Here is a 26,320-nt window from a genome sequence, read left to right as displayed (position 1 = left end):
TCATTCAGGGGTGCAGCTAAAGAGCAGCAAGGCTGCCATCTAGCAGGCAACAGTGACACTGACTGTGGCCGACAGATATGTGTCCATATGTTAAGTTTGCTGTGGTTATAGTGCACTAGTACATTTATAGTGTTTTTACAAATCTTTGTTTTGCATGTGCAGAGACAATGCATGCACATTCTGCCATCTTGTCACAAACATGTTCTCACAAGCTAGATTATTTCACTTCACATCATCCTGTTAATGAGAGTGTGTGTGTAAAATGAAGACTTTCTTAATGAATCAGTGTGCTATCTGTGCAGAGATTATTTCTTCATCAGGTTCTTGTCAGCATCATCTATGTCAAAGCACGTCACAGCCAAGCCCACATTTTAAAACTCCTCCTGTGCTTGACTGAGCTTGTGGGGCAGCAGCTGTTGTGCCAATGTCTTCCCATCACCCGCACAGACATGATGTGAAAGAAACAGAGCAGTGGTGTAATTTTGTACCTGGCGGCTCCCCATATGTGACTGGGAGTGGAGATGTGCAGGTTGAGACAAGGTGCCTGTGTGGCAACAACCAGCTGACTCCTTCTGTTACATAATAATGAAATGTGTCATATATTACTAATTCTTTTTGTGCAGGTTGTACTTGTACTTGTGCTGTTGTAGGAAGGATGAGAACAGATTCAGGAGACCAATGATATAGATTTTTCGCTCCGTTAGACAAAATGTTGCAAACTTAAGTGTTGTCTGAGGCATCTAGTTAGCTGTTAGCAGGATGCACTGGTTCTCATTTATGATCTGATTTAGCTACAGTCATATTTGGGTGGCAGCATTTGTTTCTTGATGTTATCAACATTAGTTACACCATGGCAACAAGTGGGAAGAAAAAGGAAATTAGTGCTTGCTACTTTGTATTTATTTACAAATACATTGTTCATACATTTTGGCAGAGTCAGTTTGCTTGCATTGTTTTGGGTGCTTGTTCAGCTTTTCATTTTTAGGAGGAAGAGAGGAAATTACTCTTTTTAAGCCATTTTAGTATTCTGTGATAGTATGTGATGGGTGTCTGTGCAGGTGTGGGATTAACTCTATGTCTACCTGCTTTCACCTACTTTTGTGTGGGAGTTTTGGACAGTTAGAGCAGGTGAGACATGTAAAGCAATCCCTCCCATACCTCACTGCTTTTTAACACCAAAAGGTAGGGTTGACTAAATCTCAGATTGTGTCTGAATATCTATTTTCTTTTTTTGTAAATGAATTTATGCAAATCATATACATGTTGATTCTCCATGTCAAATCGGGTCCAAAATTTCAATCATCAGAATCCTGTTTTGCCTTAAGCACCCATTTGTTATTTCTGTTAAATGTTAGCTGACACCAAATTAGATACCGAAAAAGTGTTGTAAAATTTGTACTTGTAATATTCCAATTTACAAGGTGACACATTAGTGTTGTCTTTATTCAAGTCCTTGATTGAGAAAGTCCCAGGACTGCCGCATCAGTCATCCTATAATAAAAGGGCTGCATAGGCCCATTAGAACTCTAACTATCCTGTTTACAGTGAGTTGCTTGTGTTAGGAATGTCATATGGCATCAAATGTAATCTGCTATTTTCAGAAACCAGATAAAAAGTGAGTGTGGCTGTGGTGGCAGGGGAAAAGAAGGACTACTAGTCGGAGAGTGAGATAACAAAGAGTGTAGCCACTGCATCAGGTCAAAATGGACCACTTCCTGCCAGCTCATTATCATTTTCCTAGCTTCCGGTCTGCATGGGCAAAAAAGGGCTGGTCAAGTGGATACAGGGGATTAGCCGAGTGCACATTCCCTTTCAGTACAGTCAGTGGCATTCCGGCTTTGCATTACATCAGAGTTGGAAACTTGCCCTAACACCCCATGCCTCATGTTCAGACTGAACAAGCAGACATAAAGTAACAAACCCTTTACTAATTTAAAAAGTGGCACACAATAAGAAATGAAACTGTAATGTGATTACATACACGCAACACACACACATATATATCTTTTTCAGTGTTGTTATGTTACAAGATTTTACCTACAAACACATAGAGCGGGGCCAGAAATGCGTGCGTCTGGTGGAGATCAACTTTTCCAGACCTGAATCATTTCTGCCAGGCCAAGAACTATCAATTACTACATTCTGTTCCTATGCTAGATCGTAGTTTTCAGATGTTTCCAGGAAGCAAAAAGTTGATTAAAACCGCATGGTATGTATTAAACCTCCCCATTCATCATTTTATGCGGTGCCCACGTCCTCCTCTCACCTCCTCAGTCTGTGTCTTAGCCTGCCTCTCCCCTCTGCTCTGTCATCTCCTGATTTTTTCTCTTTACCTATTCCCTTAAAACCTTTTTTTCTCAGCTTGTGTGCCCTTCTCAATCAAATGAACATATTTTGTGCCATTGTCAGTGGGTGCTGTTGTCAGTGCAGGCTTTAAAAATGTCCCACACAGCACTTTCCCCCCTTTCTTTCTTTCTTGGCCCTCCCTTCTCTTCCCCTGTCCTGTCCTCCCTCCTCCCTTCTTGTCTGTAACCAGAGCCCAGAGAATGGGAGGGCTGCCAAGATCCAGTTTGCTTCTGCCCTTTTAAGGCTAAAAAACCAGGAGGAACTTTTTTTTTTCCAGCAGAGGGAGGGAGGATGACTGGAAGGAGTAGAAAGGAAGAGGAGGAAGTGTAGTAGCTCCAGTGTGGCTTGTTGCATGGAGGTCAAATAGTTTCAGCTTTTGGATGTTTTAGTCTACAGGAAAAAAAATCATGTAACAGTTATGTCAGTGTTTAATATAATGGTACACGCTGCATAAGATATCAACGTTTGTCTAAGTGATAAGACAAGTATGGAATGTGTGACATTTCCTCAGCCTTCTGTCTGAGCGTGCATGTGTGTACTAATGTAGTTCTAGACTTAAAGTCTCTGCCACCCTTTTTGTGAGAAGTCTGCCCATCATAAATGAGTTCAGTCTGAGCAGCTTGTAGTCTGACACATTATATTAAAGAGAAATACTGTGAAAAGAAGCCTGAGTGTATGATGTAAATGTCCTGGTAGGCTATGTTCAATAAATGCACTGACCTCAACATGAAGAGTTAAACATATTGTAGAAGCACAGATGACATATACAGTCAATAATCATACCTAGTGCATTTTTTAACTAACCACCAGCATGAATGTTTACTCTAATGCATCATGAACTCAAACACAAAATAAAGTACCAGTACCATCAAGTTAACTTAAGTATTTTAATTGTAGTACACATTTTTTAATATACATTGTCACTGGAGAATGTGTTTAATTTTAAAGCATGCTGACAGTTCATCACTTCAGTTTTATGTAGTTGGAAGCATATTTAATCAGCCCCACTTGTTCTGTTTGAAGTGTTAGCAGATACAGCTGCTCTAGGCTCCTAGTCCCTGTTAACCCAGCCACAGCGCTTTTTTTCAGGCTAATTTAACATGAGTGTATACACTGTGTGTATATGCAAAATTGCCTGATGTATACACTTATGGCAGTTACAGCACAGATCACTTATCTGATCAGTTTTTATCAGTTTTTAACTGACTATTGGTAAATATAAAGTTGATTGATTTCATGAACAGAAAAAGGAGAGCCCTCAGCACAACCTATACCGACTGGACTGCTTGTCCTTTGACTTACTACATTGCAGGATTAATCTGCTCCAGATGTTGCAGTACAACTCAAATATTTAGCATTTCTTTCTTCCGTCGCTGCACTCTCTCTCCTTCGTGGAGATGCTGGGATCAGGTCAGGCGGTGGGTCAGGGGTTGCGATGATGTCATGGCAATGTCATGGGAGGGTTGGGAAGAAGGGGAGGGGGTCGCTGCTGCAGCAACAAGCCAAATGGATGAGTCATGGGAGTTTTGGGGGCAAAAGGGACGTCAACCACAGACATGCACGTTCTCCATTTGGTAGCCTCCACATACACAGACACACAAACTACAATGGGGGGGGGGGTGTTATGAGTCAGCAGAGATGTCTGAAGCAGTCTGTGTCCGTATATGGGCTCTGTCAGACTTGTTGCGCTGTGGTCTGCCGGGAATGCTGGCAGATTCCTCGCATGTTAAGTGACTTTTGTGTGAGGGAGGCATGATTTAAAGACCATACACACACATACTCCTGTTATCAAAATTCATGTCCTAACAATACATCTCAGGATTAAGGCAAGGCAAGCTTTATTTATGTAGCACCATTCATACACAAGGCAATTCAGGGTGCTTTACATAAGATGAAATCACAGAATAAAAACATTTTAAAACATTAAATTAAGAAGGAAATTAAAATCATAAAAAGAATAAAATCATAAAAAACAAGGTCAGTTTAAAGGTAAACTGTTACAATACAGAAAAAAATGACCAATGACATATAATTATTAACTAAAGAATCTCTGATCTCTGACTTGAATGGATCCAGTTCTAGGGTTTTGTTAAGTTCTGTTAAGTATGTTTGTGCCAGGGGGCCTGACGGACTTTTTTTTGTGACCCAACCCTTGAGCTGATCTGCATTCCAGCTGCATGTACCGACCTGTGCACCATTCAAACCTTCCCATCAGTACAAATAACAATTTATCACTCTTAACTTTTATCTCTGTCCCTAGGCAACATTTCTCTGCTGTTTTCTGGCTCTCCTCTACAGTCAGTCTTTCCTGTCTCTCACATCTTCTTCTTTCCAAGCATGAGTGGAGTGAGTTACCACTTGGTTGCTAAAATGATTCCGTTCTCTCAAAGTTCCCATGGGGACGGGTCATACAAACAAGGCTTTTGCCTGACCCTGCTCTGTTTTATCACCATGTTGAGTGTTTTCTTTCCCTCGGGGAGCAGCTGATATGTCATGTATTGTGGTGTTGTAAGCACACTTTCTGTTGGGACATGAATTCAGATGAATAGCTAACATGGGCTGGGTGATGTTCCAGGCGTAGTTACAATACATTATTTTATTTCAGTGTCATCAGATGTGCTTTTGTAGTTGTTGTTACATCTTTACGGTGTTCCTTTCCCTACTGGTCTACTGCTGTGCTCTTAATCTTTATTATTCATCAAATTCCACATCCCCCCTTTTGGTTTAGACCCCCATGATTCCTGACCCCAGCCTCCAAACTTTTTCTTCAGCTGCTGGCCAAACAGCTTTCAGACCCTCCTACTGCAGACTTTAAATATTCCTTTCATTAGCCCCAGCCCCTAGCTGCTGCCCCATACTTTTGAAGCAAAGACACCCCAAATAAATTCTTAACTACCAAAGATATTGAAGTCTGCTCAATAACAAAAGTTAAGATGTCAATAATGAAATTACAACAAACTAAAACGCTCTATTCAAGTCATGCATGTTACGCTGGTCCTGCTGCCTTTTGCAGCCCTTATTAGAGTGGTAAAGGAAGAAAAAGTGCAAGCAGCTTCTTGACTGAACCACAACTTTAACCCTATTTTCCCCTTCTTAACTATGTTCCAATCACCATCAGCAGGGAGACACACAAACACTCTGCCCCACCCTTTCCTCAAGGCTGGGTCTGTGCAATCGTACCTCCTGATCAACTGCCTCTTATGCAACATGTGCGGATGCTGTACGTTTAGTGTGGTATGAAATGTGTCCTCATGCCTAGACTGGTTTCTTTTGATTGAAGAACTTTCCCCCCCATACAACGATAGCACTAGGCGTTGTTTTTTTATCTTTCTGCAATCAGTACAGAAGATCCAAAATATACACAAAGCCAACATAAGCAATCTCTCCTTTGACCACGCTCCTTGATTTTTTGGTATGCACTCCACTCCCTAAAGGACCTATACATTAAATAGCTGACACAGTCTTTGGGGAAATTTAATTTGAAGCACAGAGCATTTCACATCCTTGGATCATAGATCACATAAACCCAAAGTACTCCCTCCAGTCATATGTTCCTTTTCTCTTCTAGCATTGTTAAAAAAGGGAGAACTGTGTCTTAACTGTAGCGTAAATTACCTAAACACATTACAGTAGACAAAAAATTAGCTCTACATTTTGTCTGTCCTTCATTATTTTTATGATGACTTTTTTTTTGGTCTGTATGAATGTTTAAGCATCGTAACATAATCTTAAGTCTGCCTGTCTTCTGGTCTCCAGACTCTAAAGCCATTGTGGATGGGAACCTGAAACTGATCCTGGGTCTGATCTGGACCTTGATCCTGCACTACTCCATATCCATGCCCATGTGGGATGAAGAGGAAGAGGCAGATGATGGCAAGCAGAAGACACCCAAGCAGAGGCTGTTGGGATGGATCCAGAATAAGCTGCCTGAGCTTCCTATCACCAACTTTAACAGGGACTGGCAGACCGGCCGGGCCCTGGGCGCCCTTGTTGACAGCTGTGCTCCAGGTGGGGGACATGTGTCTTAAAGTGTTTTGGAACATCTCTTCATCTTTGAGAGGGCTGTGTATAGAATTGAGAACAAGTTTTGGAAACAAATAATAAAACACAGCTTATACAACTGTGTAGGCATTTTTTGCAGCAATTAAAGTAACAATTATAAAATTAACTTTAACAAAACAACTTTGAAACATGAACTCCAATGATCTGGAGCATTCGATTCCATATTGTTAAAGTAAGAGTGTAGTAAAACGTAGAGTATACTCTCTTGTCTCATACAACAAAAGGATACATGCTAATTTAACCCTTCAGAATGAAATCCTCCTTTCAGTACCACGGATAGCACCACGCAGCCAGGTCCATATGGATTTAAATGCCCTACATCCGGGCAAAATGTACACTGGAGTGACCTAATGTTGCTGACACCTATCCCCAGCTCATTCCAATGGTAGCCTCTGAAACCAAGATATTACCTTGTGAGGTCAGGGCTCCCTGACACTAGTTATTGCCATTCTCTGGCCATGTCTTCTAGCAACATATAACTGTCTACATACACCAGTGTATGTAGTGTATGCAGCTGACAGCTGCAAATGTAAGGTCAATTTAGGTGAAACATGACTGCGTAGTTCTCATCTGAATGAGAAAAATCTGAGAGCATAGGTGACGGAGAGCAAGACCTGAACCTTCAGTTTATGGAAAATTAGGAGAGGGGGAGAGATGAGGAGCAGAGTGGGAGATGTGGAGGAATGTAGGTGAAAGCAGAAGTGAGATTTCTGTTTACATGCTCAGGATATTTGGCATACCTGTGGATCACCAACTGCCACAAGCTGGAGATAAAGATTCAAGAAAAGTTTTCACTTCTTTCTGGTGTCATATTTCTACTTGAACAAAGGGACTTACTGCTTTTCTTTTCTGCAGGTCTGTGTCCCGACTGGGACCAGTGGGATCAGACCAAACCAGTGGACAATGCCCGAGAAGCCATGCAACAAGCTGATGACTGGCTGGGGATCCCACAGGTGAGATAATTACAGATAACAGACCAATAAAGAAAACTTCACAAAAGCTGAATACATGTGCACTGACACTGATCATGTCTTACTTGGTCCACTGTGAGATAATTCAAATTGAGACATTTCACTGTATTTGTAATCTGGATTAAATCCAGACACATCCTTAAACACAAGATCATCCTTTAATATTAGTAGTAGTGGTGACAAGTTGGTGTCCTTGGATGACTTGTTCTGTCCAACCACAGACCAAATCTCATTTGTAGATCTTCTGTGCTGCTGGTCTGGTGATTGCTGTGTGTGACAGTGTTGTGTTGGCATGACTGGCACAGTATAGCGTGCTGGCAGTTGGCTCTGTGGTCGCTGCTGTTTCCTCCCTTAGCTCTGCTTCTGCTAAGAAACTGGCTTTGTCCCTCCCCTGCTGTCTCTGTGGGTTGTTAAATCAGACAGTGAGTGCCTGTATGAGTGTCTGCCTGCTGGCATGCATGAGAAGCTGTCTCAGGTACTTTCTGAGCTGAGGAAGAGGTTGGTCTGTGGTTTGATCACTAAATCACAACATGATTCAGTTCATTGTTGTGGGTAGCAGTTTCTATGGCAACTAATCAATGCCGGCTTCAGGCTGCACAGCTGCACCCTATCTTTAGTAAAGTTAAAATAACCTGCCCTTTAATTTGGAAAATATTTTCCTTCCTGTATCCTAGGTGATCACCCCTGAAGAAATTGTTGACCCCAATGTGGATGAACATTCAGTTATGACCTACCTGTCCCAATTCCCCAAAGCAAAACTGAAGCCTGGTGCACCTCTCCGGCCCAAACTCAACCCCAAGAAGGCTCGAGCCTACGGGCCAGGTACACAGGGATACAAGTGAAACACTGTTAACCATGTGTTCTATCATATATGCCTATTTTGATATACTTTCTCTACTGTCCTGTCTGAAGGAATCGAGCCTGTTGGAAATGTTGTGATGAAGAAGGCTGTGTTCACTGTTGAGACCATCAGCGCAGGAATGGGAGAGGTGCTGGTTTATGTGGAAGACCCTGCGGGACACAGAGAGGAGGTTTGCTAATAAGCGCTATGAGATACTGTGAGTTAACTTTTTGATCTTATGGTATCTTATGGTCTTGTGGTAAAATTTCTTTCAGGCTAAGGTGACAGCCAACAATGACAAGAACCGAACCTACTCTGTCTTCTACATCCCCAAAGTCACAGGCATGCATAAGGTAAGCTAAAGACAAGACTCTGTTGGAAAGTTTATTAGACGTGTGTGATGGGAGGTAAATTCACCCTCAGTACAGTTTGGTGATTTTTGCACTATTTGTACTTACTACAGTGTATAGAGACCATGAAACTAGTCTATTAAAATATATTGCAGCATTCAACTGACAGGCCAAACAGAATGGAGAATTAAAAGAGTGCATATTTCACTTCATTTAGACACATCCTAAAAGGGGACCAGTGTTTCAGACAAAATCTTTACTCTCCTGTCTGCTCTGTAGGTGACAGTGTTGTTTGCAGGTCAACACATCTCTAAGAGCCCATTTGAGGTGGAGATTGGCATGGCCCAGGGAGACTCCAGCAAGGCCACAGCCCAGGGACCAGGCCTTGAACCTTCAGGCAACATCGCCAACAAGTCCACCTACTTTGATGTCTACACAGCAGGTAACAAATGCATAATTGCAAAGTTTGGTTACTTGGCTTTTGTGTCGTTTTTACTGAATTCCATTGCCCTCCTGTTTGTCTCAGGAGCTGGTATTGGTGAGGTGGAAGTGGTGATCATGGACCCCGCAGGCAAGAAGAACACCGTTACTTGCACCATAGAAGACAAGGGCAACAGCAGCTACCGCTGCACCTACACACCCACCCAGGAGGGCCAGCACACCATCTACATTACCTTCGCTGGTGGTCAGATCAGCAAAAGTCCTTTCACGGTCAACGTGGGAGAGGGTAGGTTACAGACTTTATCCTTTGTCATGGCACTTCTGAGAAACTATGTGTAGAAGATGTTTATGTTTTCGGCTCAGTTTAATGAATAAATACTGACTGTACCACTGTCAGTTATACCTGGTGTGTCTGAAAATTCAAGTCCAGACGTCAGCCACATGGCACAGCAGGTTTAGTAGAGTAAAAGATGATTCAAAGAAATCCTAGTTTAAAGTTTAAGACCATGAGCCAACAGCCTTGGCATTTAAAAGAATGGAGAAAGGAAATGTAGGAGGAGGTGAACAGCTCTCAACAGCTCAGTTAAGACAACATGAGACAACATGAAGAAAACAAGTGTGTGTGTGACAGACGGAGAGAGAGAGACATTTAAGCTATGTATGAATTTAAACTACAAATTATTCTGTGAACTCTTTCCTCAGTATTTAATATCTGGTGCTGTTTTGTGTCTTATTGTGCGTTGTCTTATCCTCCTGCTATCGTGGACGTCCTCGCTCTTCTCTTCTCCCCTTCTTCTCTTTGATAGATGCCTGGTGGTATCTGTCTTCTCTCAGGAACCGCCTCTTCCTTCTGCTGTCATTTCCCGTTTCCTGGGATCTCTCTTGGGTACCCACTGTGTGTGTGTGTGTTTGTGATTACATGCCTGAGTGGGTGAACTGCACACTGTGTATTTACAGATTTTCCTTTATGTGCATATTTGTGTGTTTCACCTGTGACTAATTCTTCTCTCTAGACTACAAAATGTGTGTGGTGTGTGTCAGCTGCCTGCACAGCCCAAAATGACTAGGTTTAGACATAAAGCAAAGGAAAATGACAGTTATAGTATAATGTTAAATGTTCAATTATTTTGAAGGAAATTATCAATGTATTTTTAGGTAAATTTATCTCCTTATTATACCAATACCGACCGGCTTTTAATATAATACATATATCCTAGTTAGAGTCCACTCCCTAGAAAATATCTTAAGGCCCTTTCAATAGCGTCTGTTCCGGTGCAGTTTCCTTTCCTGCTTTGACTCAGCAGCTACTCTGTTATACATGTTTAATCGGGAGATATGAAGGATACTCTACTTCCGGTGTGAGCATAATTAGCTAGCTTCCTTTACTGAATTCACTCTCTGCGACAAGATGGTCAGATAAGAGGCACAGGAGGGATGTGTTGGGTGGAAGGAAGGAGGGAAAATACCGTATAAAAGCTTTCCAGCTGCCCCTGACTTGGTGGATGTACAGTTATGGTGGAAGTTGTTTCAGTTTTTATATCAATCCCCCTCTCACCTCATTCTCCTTTTTCCCCACTGAAACCACTACCTAATTTGCATGTTATAGTGAGAACACTCAGAGTTGTCTCTTTGTCTGCTTCACCATGCTGTGTCTCTGTCCACAGCATGCAACCCCAGTCTGTGCAGAGCAAAGGGTCGGGGTCTGCAGCCAAAGGGCCTGAGGGTGAAGGAGACTGCAGACTTCATGGTTTACACCAAAGGAGCTGGCACAGGAGAACTTAAAGTCACCATCAAGGGCCCCAGTGAGTTACACTATGCACATTTGATTTTACTGTGGTCATCACTTGAGATGAGGACTCATATACTGTGAAACTGTAAATGTATATGGCATACTGTGACAGTAGCTGCGTGTATTGCTACACCCACAGAAAAGTATCATCCAATTTAGGTCTAAAGATGTCGTTGCCTCATTCATATTGTAGTTACATTGTCACATTGTTACATTGTCAGCTCTATTCAACACTTTAAACAGTCAAATTCCGGACCCAGCAGCAGCCAAAGACAAGCACTATAGCTAGTGAACTTGACCAGCTTCTGTCTAATATGCTGCTGACATATTAGTCATGTCTATTACCTGCTGCTTTTTTAAACGAAAATAGCTGTTGACCTCATGCTGCCTGCTCCTTATTCTCCTTCATCCTGTTTGTCCTCTAACTTGACACAACTGTTGCTTAGCAGCAGTAAATACACATAAAAGTTGAGTCCTTATCAGTTCACACTTCTCCTGCTACACAAGGAGCATAGTTAATTTCCTGCCCACAAGACAGAAATGGTTTTGGCACTGAAAGGCAATATGTGTCACTGCGTTCACAGAGGGTCTTGAGGAACCTTGTAAAAGGAAAGACCTTGGAGACGGTGTATATGAATTTGAATATTACCCCACCACACCTGGAACATATACCATCACCATCACCTGGGGAGGACAGCACATCCCTCGCAGGTACAGGCACTGGCCCTCAAGAACTACACCGAAACTATGCCAAACTTTCATTTACATTTGTTTGCCCTGTGCATTGTTTAGTCCCATCGAGGTCAAGATTGGCCCTGAGGCCGGCCAGCAGAAAGTGAGGGCCTGGGGTCCAGGGCTGGAAGGAGGTGTTGTTGGCAAATCTGCTGACTTTGTGGTGGAGGCTGTTGGAGACAACGTTGGTACACTGGGTAAGATCATACACAAAGCAAAAGACATTTTTAAGGTGTCATGTTTCTTACTGAGCCATTGTTTTACTGTGTGTTTTCCCTGTCTAGGTTTCTCTGTGGAAGGTCCATCTCAGGCTAAGATTGAATGTGATGACAAAGGTGACGGATCCTGTGACGTGCGTTACTGGCCCACAGAGCCTGGAGAGTATGCTGTCCATGTGCTCTGCAACAACGAAGACATCCAGCACTCCCCATTCATGGCTGAGATTGTCAACCCCCCAGGGAAAGACTTCTACCCCGACAAGGTATGCATACACCTGGAGACACCTGCATAAATGAACTGTAAAAAACTATGTGTTCTATGTGGTTGAATGTGTTTCTTCCAGGTAAAGGCGTATGGTCCAGGCCTTCAGAGCAGTGGTTTAGCCGTAGGAAAGCCCACAGAGTTTACAGTTGATGCCAAGCAAGGAGGAAAAGCTCCACTTAAGATTGTGGCTCAGGTACTGTATGGCTTCAGGGATCTGCTTTTTCTGGATAATCTGGCCTATAATGGAATATTTCCAACTTAAAGGATTGTGTTTTCTCCACAGGATGGTGAAGGCTCTCCTGTGGAGGTCCAGGTTAAGGATAACGGCAATGGCACATACACCTGCACTTACACACCACGCAAACCTGTGAAACACACTGTCATGGTCTCCTGGGGGGGAGTCAACATCCCTGACAGTCCTTTCAGGGTGAGAACACACACACACACAGACATTATGGATGTTTCTTTATCCAAGAGGTTCCTTCAGCCATTGTGTTTTTGACCACAGATGAATGTCGGAGCAGGCTGTCATCCAAACAAGGTCAAGGTCTCTGGACCCGGCGTGGCCAAGACTGGCCTGAAGGCCTTCGAGCCAACATATTTCACTGTTGACTGCGCAGAGGCTGGTCAAGGTAAAGCTTCACAGAGTTGCTGTAACCATGTATAAAATAGTTTTTGGCTCAGCCCTTCACTTCAATAAAATTAAAACATGCTTATACACAAGATTTAAATTACCAGAGCATTTTACATCAAATGCTCTTGTAATTGAAAGATAAGTGGATTATAGTGATCTTTAATGTCTGTCCTTAGGTGACATCAGCATAGGAATCAAGTGCGCCCCCGGAGTGGTGGGACCTGCAGAGGCTGACATTGACTTTGACATTATTAGGAATGACAACGACACATTCACAGTCAAATACACTCCTCCTGGTGCAGGAAGCTACACCATCATGGTGCTGTTTGCGGACCAAGTGAGTTGGAATCATGCATTGACTGTATCGCTAATGTCGACAAAACCGTGAGTGGGTTTAAGTGTATTCTGTGTATAATGTACATTTGTTGTTTAGGCCATTCCAATGACACCCATCAGGGTGAAAGTGGATCCTTCACATGATGCTAGCAAAGTCAAGGCAGAGGGACCTGGACTCAGCCGCAGTGGTAAGTAATAACAAAAAGTTTAAACTGAATTAAATGGTAGAAATGGTTATCTGCCATTTGTCATTGACACTGAGTTCACAAAAAACCTAAAACAACCCTGTGTTTTAACACACGTAGCAGTATGTACATGTGTTTTTGTTGCTGCTTTCTAATGAGATTAATAATGACACACCTGTAACTATCTGTTTTTATTTGTATTTATGTGTTTAATTATTTAACTTTGTAGTAAATATTTTTTAAATGGTGATTACTCATCCTTTTCCTCTTAACAGGGGTAGAATTGAGCAAGCCCACTCATTTCACTGTGAGCACCAAAGGAGCAGGAAAGGCAAATCTAGACTGCAACTTCAGCGGCCCAACCAAAGGAGAGGCTGTCAAGGACTTTGAAATCATCAACAACCACGACAACACACACACTGTGAAATACACACCTGTGCAGCAGGTAAGATGTGAGAACTTGCACTTCTAAAATGCTGTTTAGCTGTGACTGCTAGAGGTAGGTAACTGATAAATGTCACCTTCTCCTTCCTGTTCCAGGGTCCTCTGGGAGTTGCTGTCACCTATGGTGGAGATCACATTCCTAAAAGTCCCTTCAATGTTGCTGTGGCACCCACACTGGACCTTAGCAAGATCAACATCACTGGCTTAGGAGACAGTATGTACTTCTCTGTCATCACTCTTCCGCTTGTAAATCATGTTCTCTATTTACCAAGCTGAATGTTCCCTTGTTACTCTGCCTTCAGCATTAACACCAGAACTCTGACCCTCTAGAGCATTATTTTTATATGGGATCTCATATTTTTGTGTTTTCAATTCAACAGTGCACTCTTTGCTCTGTGTGTCTTTGTAGAGATGACTGTAGGCAAAGACCAGGAAGTGACTGTTAAATCAAAGGGTGCTGGTGGTCAGGGCAAAGTTGCTGCTAAAGTTACAGGACCAGCAGGGAAACCAGTGTCCAGCAAGGTATACCACAGAATTTTATTAAGATTTTGTTGTGTGTTTAAAACCAGGCATCTTACATTTCAAACAAAATTCCCCCCCTTGTTTTTTTAACTGGTAACATTATGTTTATTTGTTTTGTTCAAGGTCGAGCCAGGGCTAAGCCCAGAGACCAGTCAGGTGAAGTTCATACCTCGTGAAGCAGGACCATACCAAGTTGAACTGACCTATGATGGAGTGCCTATCCCTGGATCTCCCTTCAACCCCACAGCTTACCCTGCCACAGACCCCTCCAAGGTTAGTGACCGACTTACAAAGTAACACATTTATTTGAAATCCCCTTATTTTGATATACATTTATCTTTGTCCCTTCACTCCTCCTCTCAGGTACGCTGCTCTGGCCCAGGCTTGGAGCGCGCCAAGGTTGGGGAGACAGGGGAGTTCATCGTGGACTGTACCAACGCTGGCCCAGCTGAACTCACTATTGAGATCATCTCGGACAGTGGCACTGAAGCCGAGGTCCACATCCAGGACAATGGAGATGGTACCTACACCATCACCTACATTCCTCTCTACCCTGGTTCCTACACTCTCACCATCCGCTATGGTGGCCAGGATGTGCCCAACTTCCCTGCTCGTCTGAATGTGGAGCCAGCGGTTGACGCCAGCGGAGTCCTTGTGTTCGGACCAGGAGTGGAGGGCAAAGGTAAAAAAGCTGCGGCACAAGTTCTATGTTCATACACCTGAACTTCATTAAACATGCCTAAATACTGTAATCTTAATATTTTACTAACACTATATGATCCCTTCTTTTTAAGGAGTTTTCCGTGAGGCGACCACAGACTTCACTGTGGATGCTCGTGCTCTCACACAGACTGGAGGTGACCACATCAAAACCATCATCAGCAACCCGTCTGGCAGTCGTACTGACTCCCTGATCACTGACCTCAGAGATGGAACCTATAATGTGGAGTACACCCCCTATGAGGAAGGTAAGTTAAACTGTAATGTGTGCACAAGTTGCAGCATTATTAGTTTTTAAAGCTAACCTTATGTTGTATGTTTCAGGTCCACACAGTGTGGAGGTTTGCTATGATGGCTCTCCTGTGCCCAAGAGTCCATTCCGAGTTGCTGTCACTGAAGGCTGTGACCCTGCTCGAGTTCGTGTGCATGGTCCTGGTCTGAAAGGCGGCATTACCAACAAGCCTAACAAGTTCACAGTGGAAACCCGGTGCGTAAAATCAAACATTCACTTGGAAAAGTTTGAGGTGGAACATACACATTGATAAAATATTTCCTGCTTTTTTATTGTTCTTTGTTCTTCTTTTGCAGGGGGGCAGGGACTGGTGGTCTGGGTCTGGCAATGGAAGGTCCATCAGAGGCCAAAATGTCTTGCACTGACAACAAAGATGGCAGCTGCAGTGTGGAGTACATCCCATATGAACCAGGCACATACAACCTCAACATCACCTATGGAGGACAGCCCATCACAGGTAGAAAACCGGTACAGCAACAAATCTACATCGCAGTAAATACATTTCTCCAACTTTTTTATGCTTTGTCTGAGCAGGTAGTCCATTCTCTGTGCCAGTCAGTGACACAGTGGATAGTACCAAAGTAAAGTGCCAGGGTCCAGGTCTGAGCAACAACGTCAGAGCCAACATTCCTCAGGCATTCACAGTGGATGCCTCCAAAGCTGGAGTTGCCCCACTGCAGGTCCGCGTACAGGGGCCCAAAGGTGATGCTTCTATTGTAATATCTACTCATAATTAATGTTTCATTAACCAGTCCTCAGGAATAGTTTTAATGAGTTTTAAAATTGACGTTCTTTTGTTTTGGTAGGCGTGGTGGAGCCTGTGGAAGTGGTGGATAATGGCGACCAGACTCACACAGTCAACTATGTTCCCACCAGAGAGGGGCCCTATTCCATCAATGTATTGTACAATGATGAGGAGATCCCACGCAGGTAAACACAAAAGAATAGTTCAATTCTGCAAAGTTTATTTTAAAGGCAAAAACAGGAAGTAAACAACTGGTCAAAACAGAGTATTAACCTCTAAAAAAGAAGAATTTTTGAGAAACCAGCTTTTTAAATGTAATATAGCCAAAACTTAAAAATCGAGCCAAGCTCTTTTTGTGTAGGCCTGCTGACACAAGAACATTTTGGTAATGATTTTTTTTAAGATTGTATTACTCTTTATCATCTAGCTAGTGTTTCTAGCTAGTGTGCCATGACAGATAACCTGGTGTGCTGCAGGAAAATCATTGTCCTTTCCAGTTCTGTGCCTTCAGGGGCCAGTGTTACACTGTAGTTTTCCTGTCTATGTTCAATTATTCACTCCCCTGTTCTTCTTTCAGCCCCTACAAGGTTAAGGTGCTCCCCACACACGATGCCAGCAAAGTGCGCGCAAGTGGACCTGGCCTCAACACAACTGGGGTGCCTGCCTCTCTGCCCGTCGAGTTCACCATTGATGCTAAGGATGCAGGCGAGGGGCTGCTGGCAGTGCAGATCACAGTAAGTGCTTAAATAATAAAAATACTAACATTTGTTTTCATTTTGAACTTTAGCAACACTTTCCCTCTTTTTCTACAGGACCCAGAGGGCAAGCCTAAAAAGGCCAACATCCGTGACAACCATGACGGCACCTACCTGGTATCATATGTGCCTGACATGACGGGCAGATACACCATCCTCATAAAGTATGGAGGGGATGAGATCCCTTATTCACCTTACCGTATCAGGGCTCTGCCCACTGGAGATGCCAGCAAGTGCACTGTCACAGGTAGGACTGTTTATTATATTTACAAATGAACACACACACTTTACTAGTAGCAGTTTTCAGACTAAAAAGTTCCCAAATCTATTTTAGTCACTTTTTGTTCTGTCTGTATAATGGAGGAGAAATGGTTAATTATGATGATGAATTTAACTGATAATTCCAATTTGATTTTAAACCAGAGTTTTTTGTCTCTCCACATTTAAAAATGCTTCCTGTAAATAAGCGAGTGCTTATAGCTTCTACTTGTAATGATAAATATTTGAGCTGGTGACTATTCTCAAAGTCCCAGAAAATGCAGTGTTCATTTAAACAAACTCGGATACATTTGGTGTATAGTCCCAAATAATAATAATAAATAATCAAGCTAAAAAGCCTTAGCTTAAAATTTAATAATTTCTTTTAAAATGAATACAGATGGATAAATGGAGAAATATATTATACTTTTGGCTTAGATCTCATTATTTTTCCATGCATTGTGTTGTGTTTCTCACGCTGTGCTCCTCAGTACACTCCCCCTCACTAAAGCCCCTGCTGTACACAACCACACACACACACACACACACACACAGACACACACAGACACACACCCTCCCCCCTTGCTTTACACTCCACCATCACTGTTGTTTTCATCCAGGTGTTTGGAGCACAGTTATTGCCACCCTCCACCCCCACCCCCACCTGACTGTCTTTTATTTGTCACTTTTTTTTTCTTGCTCCCTCTGCTTCTCACCGTTCCTATTATCAGTCTCAATCGGCGGTCACGGTTTAGGTAAGCCTATTGAACGACTCTTTAGAGGAAATGCTCTACTTTTCTTCTTTCTGTTCTGTCAGCATGGAGGATAGTGGCACCTGCTTTTCAACTGGACATCCCATTCTGTCTCATCTTCTGTATTCTTTGTCCCATACTCCTCCTCCTCCCATCTCATCTTGTATTTCCTCTCTTATAAGTGCGTCTCCCTTTTCCACCCCCATTTTTATTGGACAGACTAATTGACTAACGGAGTACTTGTAGGTAGGATGGCATGGTGGAATGGCACTTTGGCTAATCTAGCTTTCAGTTATACATGGAAACTGTATGAGGATAATGTATGACTTATTAGTAACGGCATACAGTAGATGGAAATAACATGACTAGATCTCCATCCATCTTTAACCTGGTCTCATGGTTGTGGAATGTGCATGCTGAATGTTGTGTGTGCTTATTTGTCTCTGTAAGATTAGACGATTATGACAAATCCCCTCTCATCACTCATTCTGTTAAGGTGCTGGTGTTGGACCAACCATCCAGATTGGCGAACAGACAGTCATCACAGTGGACGCAAAGGCTGCTGGCAAAGGCAAGGTGACATGCAGCGTGTGCACGCCTGAGGGGGCAGAGCTCGATGTGGACGTTGTCGAGAACGAGGACGGCACATTTGACATCTTCTACACAGCGCCGCAGCCGGGCGAGTATGTGATCTGCGTGCGGTTTGGAGGGGAGCACATCCCTAACAGTCCATTCCAAGTCACGGTGAGTCATGTGTATTCTTACCTCTACTTATGCAAGCCAGAGCATCAGAACTGATACACTGCTGACAGGAAAATGGATTAAAACAGTTATTGAGAATGGTCTTGAAGGTTTAGATTCTGGGGTGATTGAATATTATTTTATGGCCTAGCTAATGTAATAATAAAGTCATTCGTAATTGACCATTTATGTTGAGGTTAGCAATGAATGGGTATTGACCAGCAATTCCAGTATTTTTGACAGACATGAACCAGAGATCTTTAATGCTGTTTTTCCCTACAGAGGTTTCTTGTTCGGGTCCTGATGCCTTTCAGATACATTTTCCGAAATTACTCTGACATCAGTTTTATTCCTCTCCAATCCCTTATTGTCTGTTTTACCCTCTCAATACCCTACCCCCTCTCAGGCACTGGAAGGAGCTCCATCAGACCAGCTAATGCAGCAGAGCCAAATGCCCCAGTACTACACACAACAGCCCTGGGTACCTAAACCTCCAGCCTTTAACATCCTTCTTAGCTCAGTTTATGTTCCCCTCTTCATCCCCATCCTCCTCCTTTCTCTTCATTTACCTCATCACATGTGGGTTTTCATCATCAGTCTGCTTCAGTGTGTTGTCTCATCGCAGGTGTTTTCATTTTTGTTGGGGCTTTTTATCTTATTTCACTTGTACCGTGTCCAAAACTGGATCCCTTAAACACATGGACAGCACTACAGGGCTGCACAATATGAAAAAGGCTCACACAGTTTTTAGTCAGCAACAGTTGATTATTTTTCTTTCTGTATGTCAGTGACATACATGTGACTGTAGATCATTGTGCTGCCCTCTGTTCAGTGCTCCATGTCAAACCTGCTTAAAAGCAGCCATTTTGATTATCACCAATGTGAGCCATTGCCAGGTGTTCCACATTTTTCAAAAATGGCCTTGCAGTGCTTTTCATCCTCCTTTAACATACCAGTGTTTTTGTCTTCATCTCATTCTCTCTCATAGTGTGTGTCGGTGCCATCATCGTGACCATGATTACCATTGTTCTCCATTTCATTCCATTATTGTTCCACTGTGTGTTTTGTGTTGGTGTATTGGGAACTTCTTACCCTTCTGTCCTGCACCCTTGGTCACATCCGTAATCAAAATCATCACCATAACCTCTTCAGTCTCATCATCTTGTCATCCTTCCCTGTATCTTCCAGGCAACAGACCGCCCAATGGGAATGAATGGTCTGGATGTAGCAGGTCTGAGACCATTTGATCTGGTCATCCCATTCACCATCCAGAAGGGAGAGATCACAGGTAACACAGACTCTATGAACACCAGTCTTTAATGAGAGTTTGTATGATCTATATACTGTATATGATTTTCTCCCATCTTTAAGGTGAGGTCCGAATGCCATCAGGCAAGGTAGCCAAGCCCGACATCACCGACAACAAGGACGGCACTGTTACTGTCAAATATGCTCCCACGGAAGCTGGACTACATGAGATGGATATCAAATACGATGGCATCCACATTCCTGGTACAGTTTAGCACTGAGTGGGAGGGGCCTCAAGTCTTTCTTCTTTCATCATCTCATTCTTTACTTTTCTCTGCATTTACAGGAAGTCCTTTGCAGTTCTATGTGGACTACATGAACAGTGGTAACGTCAGTGCCTATGGCCCTGGCCTCATCCATGGCACTGTCAACAAGCCTGCTGTCTTCACTGTGGACACCAAAGATGCTGGAGAGGGTATGTGGCCATATGATGTACTATATTGGGATATAACTAGTAAACTTTAATGTGGATGAAATTAGAAATAAAGGACTAACTTTGTTCATTTTTATAGGTGGTCTATCTCTGGCCATCGAGGGTCCTTCCAAAGCAGACATCAGCTGTGTGGACAACCAGGACGGGACCTGCACTGTGTCCTACCTGCCAGTCCTGCCTGGAGACTACAGCATCCTCGTTAAATACAATGACAAGCACATCCCAGGCAGCCCCTACTCTGCAAGGATTACTGGTGATTTTCAAATCTTTAACATAAACTATGAACTGTTGAGGGTCATCTCTCTGCCAAAATTTTCACATCACCATAGTACACATCATGTGGTAACATCCTTCAAAGATAATCCGCTCTAACTGGCCTGTTTTTTGCTGTGTGCCCAGGTGATGACTCCATGAGGATGTCCCATCTGAAGGTGGGCTCAGCTGCAGACATTCCACTGGACATCGGTGAGCTGGACCTTAGCCAGCTGACTGCCTCCCTCACCACTCCCTCAGGACGTGAGGAGCCCTGCCTGCTGAAGATGTTACGTAATGGACATGTTGGTGAGTAGTGTGTGTCTGATGCAGGTTGAAGCCCAGGAATTGGAAATAACAGATGAATCTTGCAATAACATCTGCTCCTCTGTCTGTCACAGGCATCTCATTTGTTCCTAAGGAGATTGGCGAGCACCTTGTCAACATCAAGAAGAATGGTCGTCATATTCCCAGCAGCCCCATTGCTGTTATGATCAACCAATCAGAGATTGGGGATGCTAGCCGCGTGCGTGTGAGTGGGCAGGGCCTGAGTGAGGCCAAAACCTTTGAGCCTGCTGAGTTTATCATTGACACCCGTGAAGCAGGTACAAGCTTCGTGAAAGTGCATATACTGCTTCAAAGGTTTTTAAGTGTTCATATTTAATATTTATAACCACCATCATGTTTGTTGCATACAGGTTATGGCGGCCTGAGCCTGTCCATTGAAGGACCCAGTAAAGTAGACATCAACACTGAGGACCAGGAGGATGGAACCTGCAAAGTAACCTACTGCCCCACAGAACCAGGAAATTACATCATCAACATCAAATTTGCTGACCAACATGTTCCAGGTATTTTCCATAGAGTATATTACAAAGTAGGAGGGTTTTTTTATTTTAACTGCAAAACTAAATCAATCATGGTGTGTTTAGGGAGTGCATTCACAGTGAAAGTAACAGGCGAGGGCAGGATGAAGGAGAGCATCACCAGGAAGAAGAGAGCAGCATCAGTCGCCAACGTCGGCAGCCAGTGTGACCTCAGCCTCAAGATCCCAGGTGAGGTCACAATAAAAATGTTTGCAAATCTGTCAATTCTTTCACACTGAGCAACTGCAACTAGTAATTTTAATATGAAACAATACATTTTGTATGTATGTACTTAAGTATGTACCCTTTGTGTCTCTTTAGAGATCAGTATAGCGGACATGACGGCTCAGGTGACCAGCCCATCCGGCCAGGTTCACAAGGCCGACATCATGGAGGGAGAGAACAACACCTACTGCATCCGCTTCGTCCCCACCGAGACGGGTGTGCACACCGTGTGTGTGAAATACAATGGCATGCACGTGCCAGGCAGCCCATTCCAGTTTACTGTTGGCCCCCTGGGAGAGGGTGGGGCGCACAAGGTCCGTGCTGGAGGGCCAGGCCTGGAGAGGGCAGAGGCTGGAGTGCCAGGTTGGTGTGGTTAAGTGCATCTACTTAATGTGTTTTGTTGATGCAGTGTAGATGACTGTTCGTCCTGTTTGTAGCTGAGTTCAGCATCTGGACAAGGGAAGCTGGAGCTGGAGGACTCAGCATTGCTGTTGAGGGGCCAAGCAAGGCTGAAATTGCCTTCGAGGACCGCAAGGATGGCTCTAGTGGAGTGTCCTACATTGTGCAGGAGCCTGGTGAGAAGAGAGAGATGTGCTGCAGATTATACCTTTACGCAGTCCTGATCTTTAATGTCGTTTTGATTGATCTGTCCCACGGAGTACAAAATGCAATTTGTATCTGTGTGATGCTCTCTCACTTGTAAACCATTACTTTGTAGGAGACTACGAGGTGTCGATCCGTTTCAACGATGAGCATATCCCTGACAGCCCCTTCATCGTCCCTGTGGCTTCGCCTTCGGATGACGCCCGACGCCTCACTGTTGCCAGTCTTCAGGTGAGGCTCTGAGACACACACACATCCGTGTGCGCACACTCCAGGCCACAGTACCATGCCCGCAATACAGCAGCAGCTTGTAGTTTAACTGTTTGTGCTCTAGTGAAGAAGACCAGGTGTCTCTTGCAGTGAATGAGACAATTATTACACATTATGAGAATGTGTAGTAAAGCAGACAGAGAATATCTAAAGTGTGATTGCTTTTGCAGCAATCAGCTAATTATAGCTGGTAAATACATTGGATAATTAGTACAGGCATAGGATCTGCAGCTGCTGCTGTATTGATGGGAAGTGCAAGGGCTTCTGGGATACTAGAGGACTGTGTGTGTTTCTCGTGCCTCATTCTAAAGGCTCCCAACAGCCTCCCTCCTCTGAAAGTGTTAAGGGGCGCTAAAGGGTTAAAGAGGTCTGGCATGGGCTGTTTTTCCCTCTGTTTCTGTTCTCACACAAGCACATACAGCATTTAATTCAGTGTCAAATGAAACCAAATCTGATACAAAGTCAGATTTTGTTCAACTTCTCCTGCATGCAGAAATTAAGTGGCACACTGGCTCAAACAAATCCATGTGACTTTTTCCTTCTCCACCTCTTTCACAAACACATACCTGCTCCCTTCTCAATATACAGCCCTCCTCTTTAGCCCTGTTAGCGACCTCCAGGTAAGCTAGATAAAGTTAAAGCAGTTGTCTGACTGTGACATGAGCTGACTGTTGTAGTCGATGCAGTTTTTTGAGTGTATGAGTGTGTGTTGTCGAGCAGGAGTCAGGTTTGAAGGTGAACCAGCCGGCATCATTTGCCGTCAGCCTGAACGGGGCCAAGGGTGTGATTGACGCTAAGGTGCACAGCCCATCTGGAGCACTGGAGGAGTGCTGCGTCACTGAGATTGACCAAGGTAAATAAAGCACAAAGTCGTCCACCTTCAGCCTGTTCACACTGAGCCTAACGATGCTTGGGGGTTTGCCTAAACTTTCTCCCTCCTTCTTGTTTGTCAGATAAGTATGCAGTCCGCTTCATCCCCAGAGAGAACGGTCTCTACCTTATTGATGTGAAGTTCAATGGAAGTCACATCCCTGGCAGTCCGTTTAAGATCCGAGTTGGAGAGACTGGTCAGGCCGGAGACCCAGGGATGGTGTCTGCCTATGGACCAGGACTGGAGGGAGGCACCACAGGTAACACACACAGAACTGGAAGAAAGTCTCTTTACCTGACCATCAGCTCAGACTCACAAGTTTTTGCCTTCAGGAACTGCTTGTGAATTTGTGGTGAACACAAGCAATGCAGGCCCTGGAGCTTTAGCAGTAACCATCGACGGGCCCTCCAAGGTGAAGATGGACTGCGTGGAATGCCCTGAGGGATACAGGGTCACATACACCCCAATGGCCCCTGGCAACTATCTCATCTCCATCAAATATGGTGGTCCTTACCACATCGTCGGAAGCCCCTTCAAGGCCAAGATCACTGGTGAGGAAGAATCATATATTTGACTTTAAAAACCAAAGGGAAATGCCTGTGACACTTAATCACACTGTGTCCTCTGTCGTACAGGTTCCAAGCTCGTGTCCAGCCACAGTTTGCACGAAACCTCTTCTGTCATGGTTGATCCTGTCACCCGTGCCATCAGCTGTTCCCAGCAGGGTGCTCCCCTCTCATCAGATGCCAGCAAAGTGGTAGCAAAGGGTCTGGGCCTGAACAAGGGTTTCATCGGGCAGAAGAACAGCTTCACCGTTGACTGCAGCAAAGCAGGTGTGTATTATTGATATATCTACGAGTGTATTATGTGATGATTCTCAGTCATTCAGGTCATGGTAGATATAAGACTTTTTAACCACCAAGCCATGCAGCCTGCATTTGTCTTAAAGCAATGGCATTAATGCTATAGATGCAGATCCTCATGCATGTGTTTGATTCCTCAGGTCGTAACATGCTCCTGGTTGGCGTGGATGGTCCCAAAGTCCCTTGCGAAGAGATCCTAGTGAAACATTTGGGCAACCGCCTGTATAATGTCAGCTACCAGCTCAAAGAGAAGGGAGAGTACATCCTAGTGGTCAAGTGGGGAGATGAACACATCCCCGGCAGCCCCTACCACATCACTGTCTAAAAAAAAACACACACACACAACTCTGCAAACAGAAACGAATACCACTGTTAAAACGACAGAATATTTGAAATTCTATCATCAATCTAACTAATCATTGTTTACAGGTAGAAAATGATCAGCCACAACAGATATGTTTAAAAGTCAATTGCTCCACTTATTTCATTCTTCAGTTAATCACATAATTCAATAAACTTCAGGAGGAGAAAGATGCACCTTTTTATTACTGTAAGCTAAAAGTCAGTTGTGCCTTTGTATGTGTGCAGCCATAAGTGGATTTAGTGCAGAATGACATCATAGCTTAGTGTAGCAGCAGTAGATTTTGGCCCCCTGTTTTGGATGGAAAGTTACTGTTTACACTGGAGGAGCTACTCTTACATACACACAGTAAATCATGGATTCAGCTTAATATGAGCTTCTATATGAACATTGACAGGACTTGTGTCAGAGGTTTGGGTTTAATACAAACTGATGAAAGCCCTCTAATGTTCTGCTCGTCTTTTACTTATGCCGAGGTAGATTTTGTAGTGTAAATGCTCAGCACTGGCTCTCCAGCATGATGCTCTTTAACTAACCCAGTTTTACCTGCTGCTAGTGTGATCCAGTTTTAGGCACTGCTGTTAGTAGTAAAGAAATGATAGGGCGACATATGTGGACAGAGAGGTGGAAGACACATGTCACAGTAGCTTTTTTTTTTGTCTCGCACGTGTTCTCTCTTGACACTGCTGCTGGGAAACGTCGCTTTCTTTGTGTGTGTGTGTGTTTTTTACTTGTTTTTTCCTGTGTGACACCACCATGTGCTCCTCATGTGCATTAGGTCATAAAACCCCCTCAGAAACAGAATGGCTCTGATTCAGATCGATGTGATAGACGTGTGGTGTTTGTTGTGGCTCCTCGTCTTGAGTGTGGAACTTTTTCTAATAAATTAAAAGGTTTAAAAGGGAAGTTTCTAAAAGTTGGGCTGGACAGATGGGCTGAAGATGGTGATGTTGTTGTGGTTCATCACATTCTGAAAACACAATGACCAAAAACAAAAGAGAACTTTGTTGCTTTGTTTTCTGCTCAGTGTTTTTATCTCACCCCCTTTCCTTTCACTCCCGCCTCCCCCCTCTCTCCCTCCATCTTGCTCTGTGCCTAATTTGTAATTCAGAACAAAAAAACAAATCTTGTCCTTAAAAGGCTTTAAATGATTGTAAGACAGTATTTTGATACACAATAAAGTTGTCTAAGTATTTTTCTGTCAGTGTTGATGGCTGTGTGTGATTTGTGTCTGCTCTATTCAAATATTCTAATGTAGTCTGAGCTTTAAAGTGGCAGTAGCTTCTGTTTTTTTTTGTCATCCACATTTTTTCAAATGTGGCAGTAAAATATTGCTGTGTATCCACACAAGTGGCCAAAGAGAGGAAAATGTGTATGTTGGTAAAGTCTGTGGCCAACGCCCTTCCTGGACAACTCAATACCTTATTAGGTCTGATTCCTTTTTCACCTCTAGAGGTCGCTGCAGTGAAGAAAATCTCATGGAAAGTCACACAAACATGATCCTGCATTTAATACAGACACATCTGTTTACTTGGTACAAATGCATACAAAATAGGAAAACTTGGAACAGGTTTTCTACATACAATTTTTTTTACAAATGTAATTTCCTTTATCTGGCAAAAGAATTTTCTTCGGGATTAATGAAGTTTTATCTTATCTTAAAGTCTGAATAGGCATTCTGTGTTCCTATAGAGGGCTTTAAGTACAAAATGTGTCATGTCTTTTAAGATATATTTCTTTCAGGTAAGGTACATGGCATTGCACACACTTACCCCTGGGGATAAATAAAGAATCCTTGACTCTGATAACACACAGTCTTTTAGAGATGTGTGTGAACAATCAACTTATATTTTCATTTTACACATACAT

General features: G+C 43.4%; 1 protein-coding gene across 3 annotated transcripts in view; it reads left to right on the top strand.

Moving 5' to 3' along the window:
- The window catches only part of flna (filamin A, alpha (actin binding protein 280)), a 33,989-nt gene extending 9,374 nt beyond the window's left edge, over positions 1-24,615 (top strand). Inside the window, exons 3-49 of one of the 3 annotated variants that reach the window (XM_028410677.1) lie at positions 6,103-6,354; positions 7,264-7,361; positions 8,054-8,201; positions 8,292-8,410; positions 8,496-8,573; positions 8,850-9,012; positions 9,097-9,297; positions 10,676-10,813; positions 11,385-11,511; positions 11,593-11,729; positions 11,817-12,013; positions 12,095-12,208; positions 12,299-12,442; positions 12,524-12,647; positions 12,826-12,986; positions 13,083-13,173; positions 13,446-13,615; positions 13,711-13,828; positions 14,024-14,136; positions 14,260-14,409; positions 14,500-14,818; positions 14,931-15,104; positions 15,181-15,343; positions 15,445-15,605; positions 15,683-15,850; positions 15,955-16,078; positions 16,471-16,627; positions 16,706-16,895; positions 17,638-17,661; positions 18,155-18,402; positions 18,806-18,880; positions 19,588-19,687; positions 19,771-19,911; positions 19,994-20,122; positions 20,220-20,393; positions 20,540-20,701; positions 20,794-20,997; positions 21,091-21,243; positions 21,325-21,447; positions 21,580-21,846; positions 21,921-22,058; positions 22,202-22,317; positions 23,077-23,209; positions 23,310-23,486; positions 23,560-23,778; positions 23,863-24,060; positions 24,231-24,615. In XM_028410677.1, coding sequence (XP_028266478.1) covers positions 6,103-6,354; positions 7,264-7,361; positions 8,054-8,201; positions 8,292-8,410; positions 8,496-8,573; positions 8,850-9,012; positions 9,097-9,297; positions 10,676-10,813; positions 11,385-11,511; positions 11,593-11,729; positions 11,817-12,013; positions 12,095-12,208; positions 12,299-12,442; positions 12,524-12,647; positions 12,826-12,986; positions 13,083-13,173; positions 13,446-13,615; positions 13,711-13,828; positions 14,024-14,136; positions 14,260-14,409; positions 14,500-14,818; positions 14,931-15,104; positions 15,181-15,343; positions 15,445-15,605; positions 15,683-15,850; positions 15,955-16,078; positions 16,471-16,627; positions 16,706-16,895; positions 17,638-17,661; positions 18,155-18,402; positions 18,806-18,880; positions 19,588-19,687; positions 19,771-19,911; positions 19,994-20,122; positions 20,220-20,393; positions 20,540-20,701; positions 20,794-20,997; positions 21,091-21,243; positions 21,325-21,447; positions 21,580-21,846; positions 21,921-22,058; positions 22,202-22,317; positions 23,077-23,209; positions 23,310-23,486; positions 23,560-23,778; positions 23,863-24,060; positions 24,231-24,415 — 7,265 coding nt within the window. In that variant the 3' untranslated portion in view covers positions 24,416-24,615. The remainder of the gene's footprint in view (positions 1-6,102; positions 6,355-7,263; positions 7,362-8,053; positions 8,202-8,291; positions 8,411-8,495; positions 8,574-8,849; positions 9,013-9,096; positions 9,298-10,675; positions 10,814-11,384; positions 11,512-11,592; positions 11,730-11,816; positions 12,014-12,094; positions 12,209-12,298; positions 12,443-12,523; positions 12,648-12,825; positions 12,987-13,082; positions 13,174-13,445; positions 13,616-13,710; positions 13,829-14,023; positions 14,137-14,259; positions 14,410-14,499; positions 14,819-14,930; positions 15,105-15,180; positions 15,344-15,444; positions 15,606-15,682; positions 15,851-15,954; positions 16,079-16,470; positions 16,628-16,705; positions 16,896-17,637; positions 17,662-18,154; positions 18,403-18,805; positions 18,881-19,587; positions 19,688-19,770; positions 19,912-19,993; positions 20,123-20,219; positions 20,394-20,539; positions 20,702-20,793; positions 20,998-21,090; positions 21,244-21,324; positions 21,448-21,579; positions 21,847-21,920; positions 22,059-22,201; positions 22,318-23,076; positions 23,210-23,309; positions 23,487-23,559; positions 23,779-23,862; positions 24,061-24,230) is intronic. The other 2 variants (XM_028410679.1, XM_028410680.1) reach the window with 2 other exon arrangements.
- Positions 24,616-26,320: the final 1,705 nt, after the last annotated feature.

This window comes from Parambassis ranga, chromosome 7 (genome assembly GCF_900634625.1).
Source record: "Parambassis ranga chromosome 7, fParRan2.1, whole genome shotgun sequence".
In the NCBI taxonomy this organism is placed as follows: domain Eukaryota; kingdom Metazoa; phylum Chordata; class Actinopteri; family Ambassidae; genus Parambassis; species Parambassis ranga.
The sequence above is the reverse complement of the archived record's forward strand: the minus strand, read 5'-3'. Positions and strand labels throughout refer to the sequence as shown.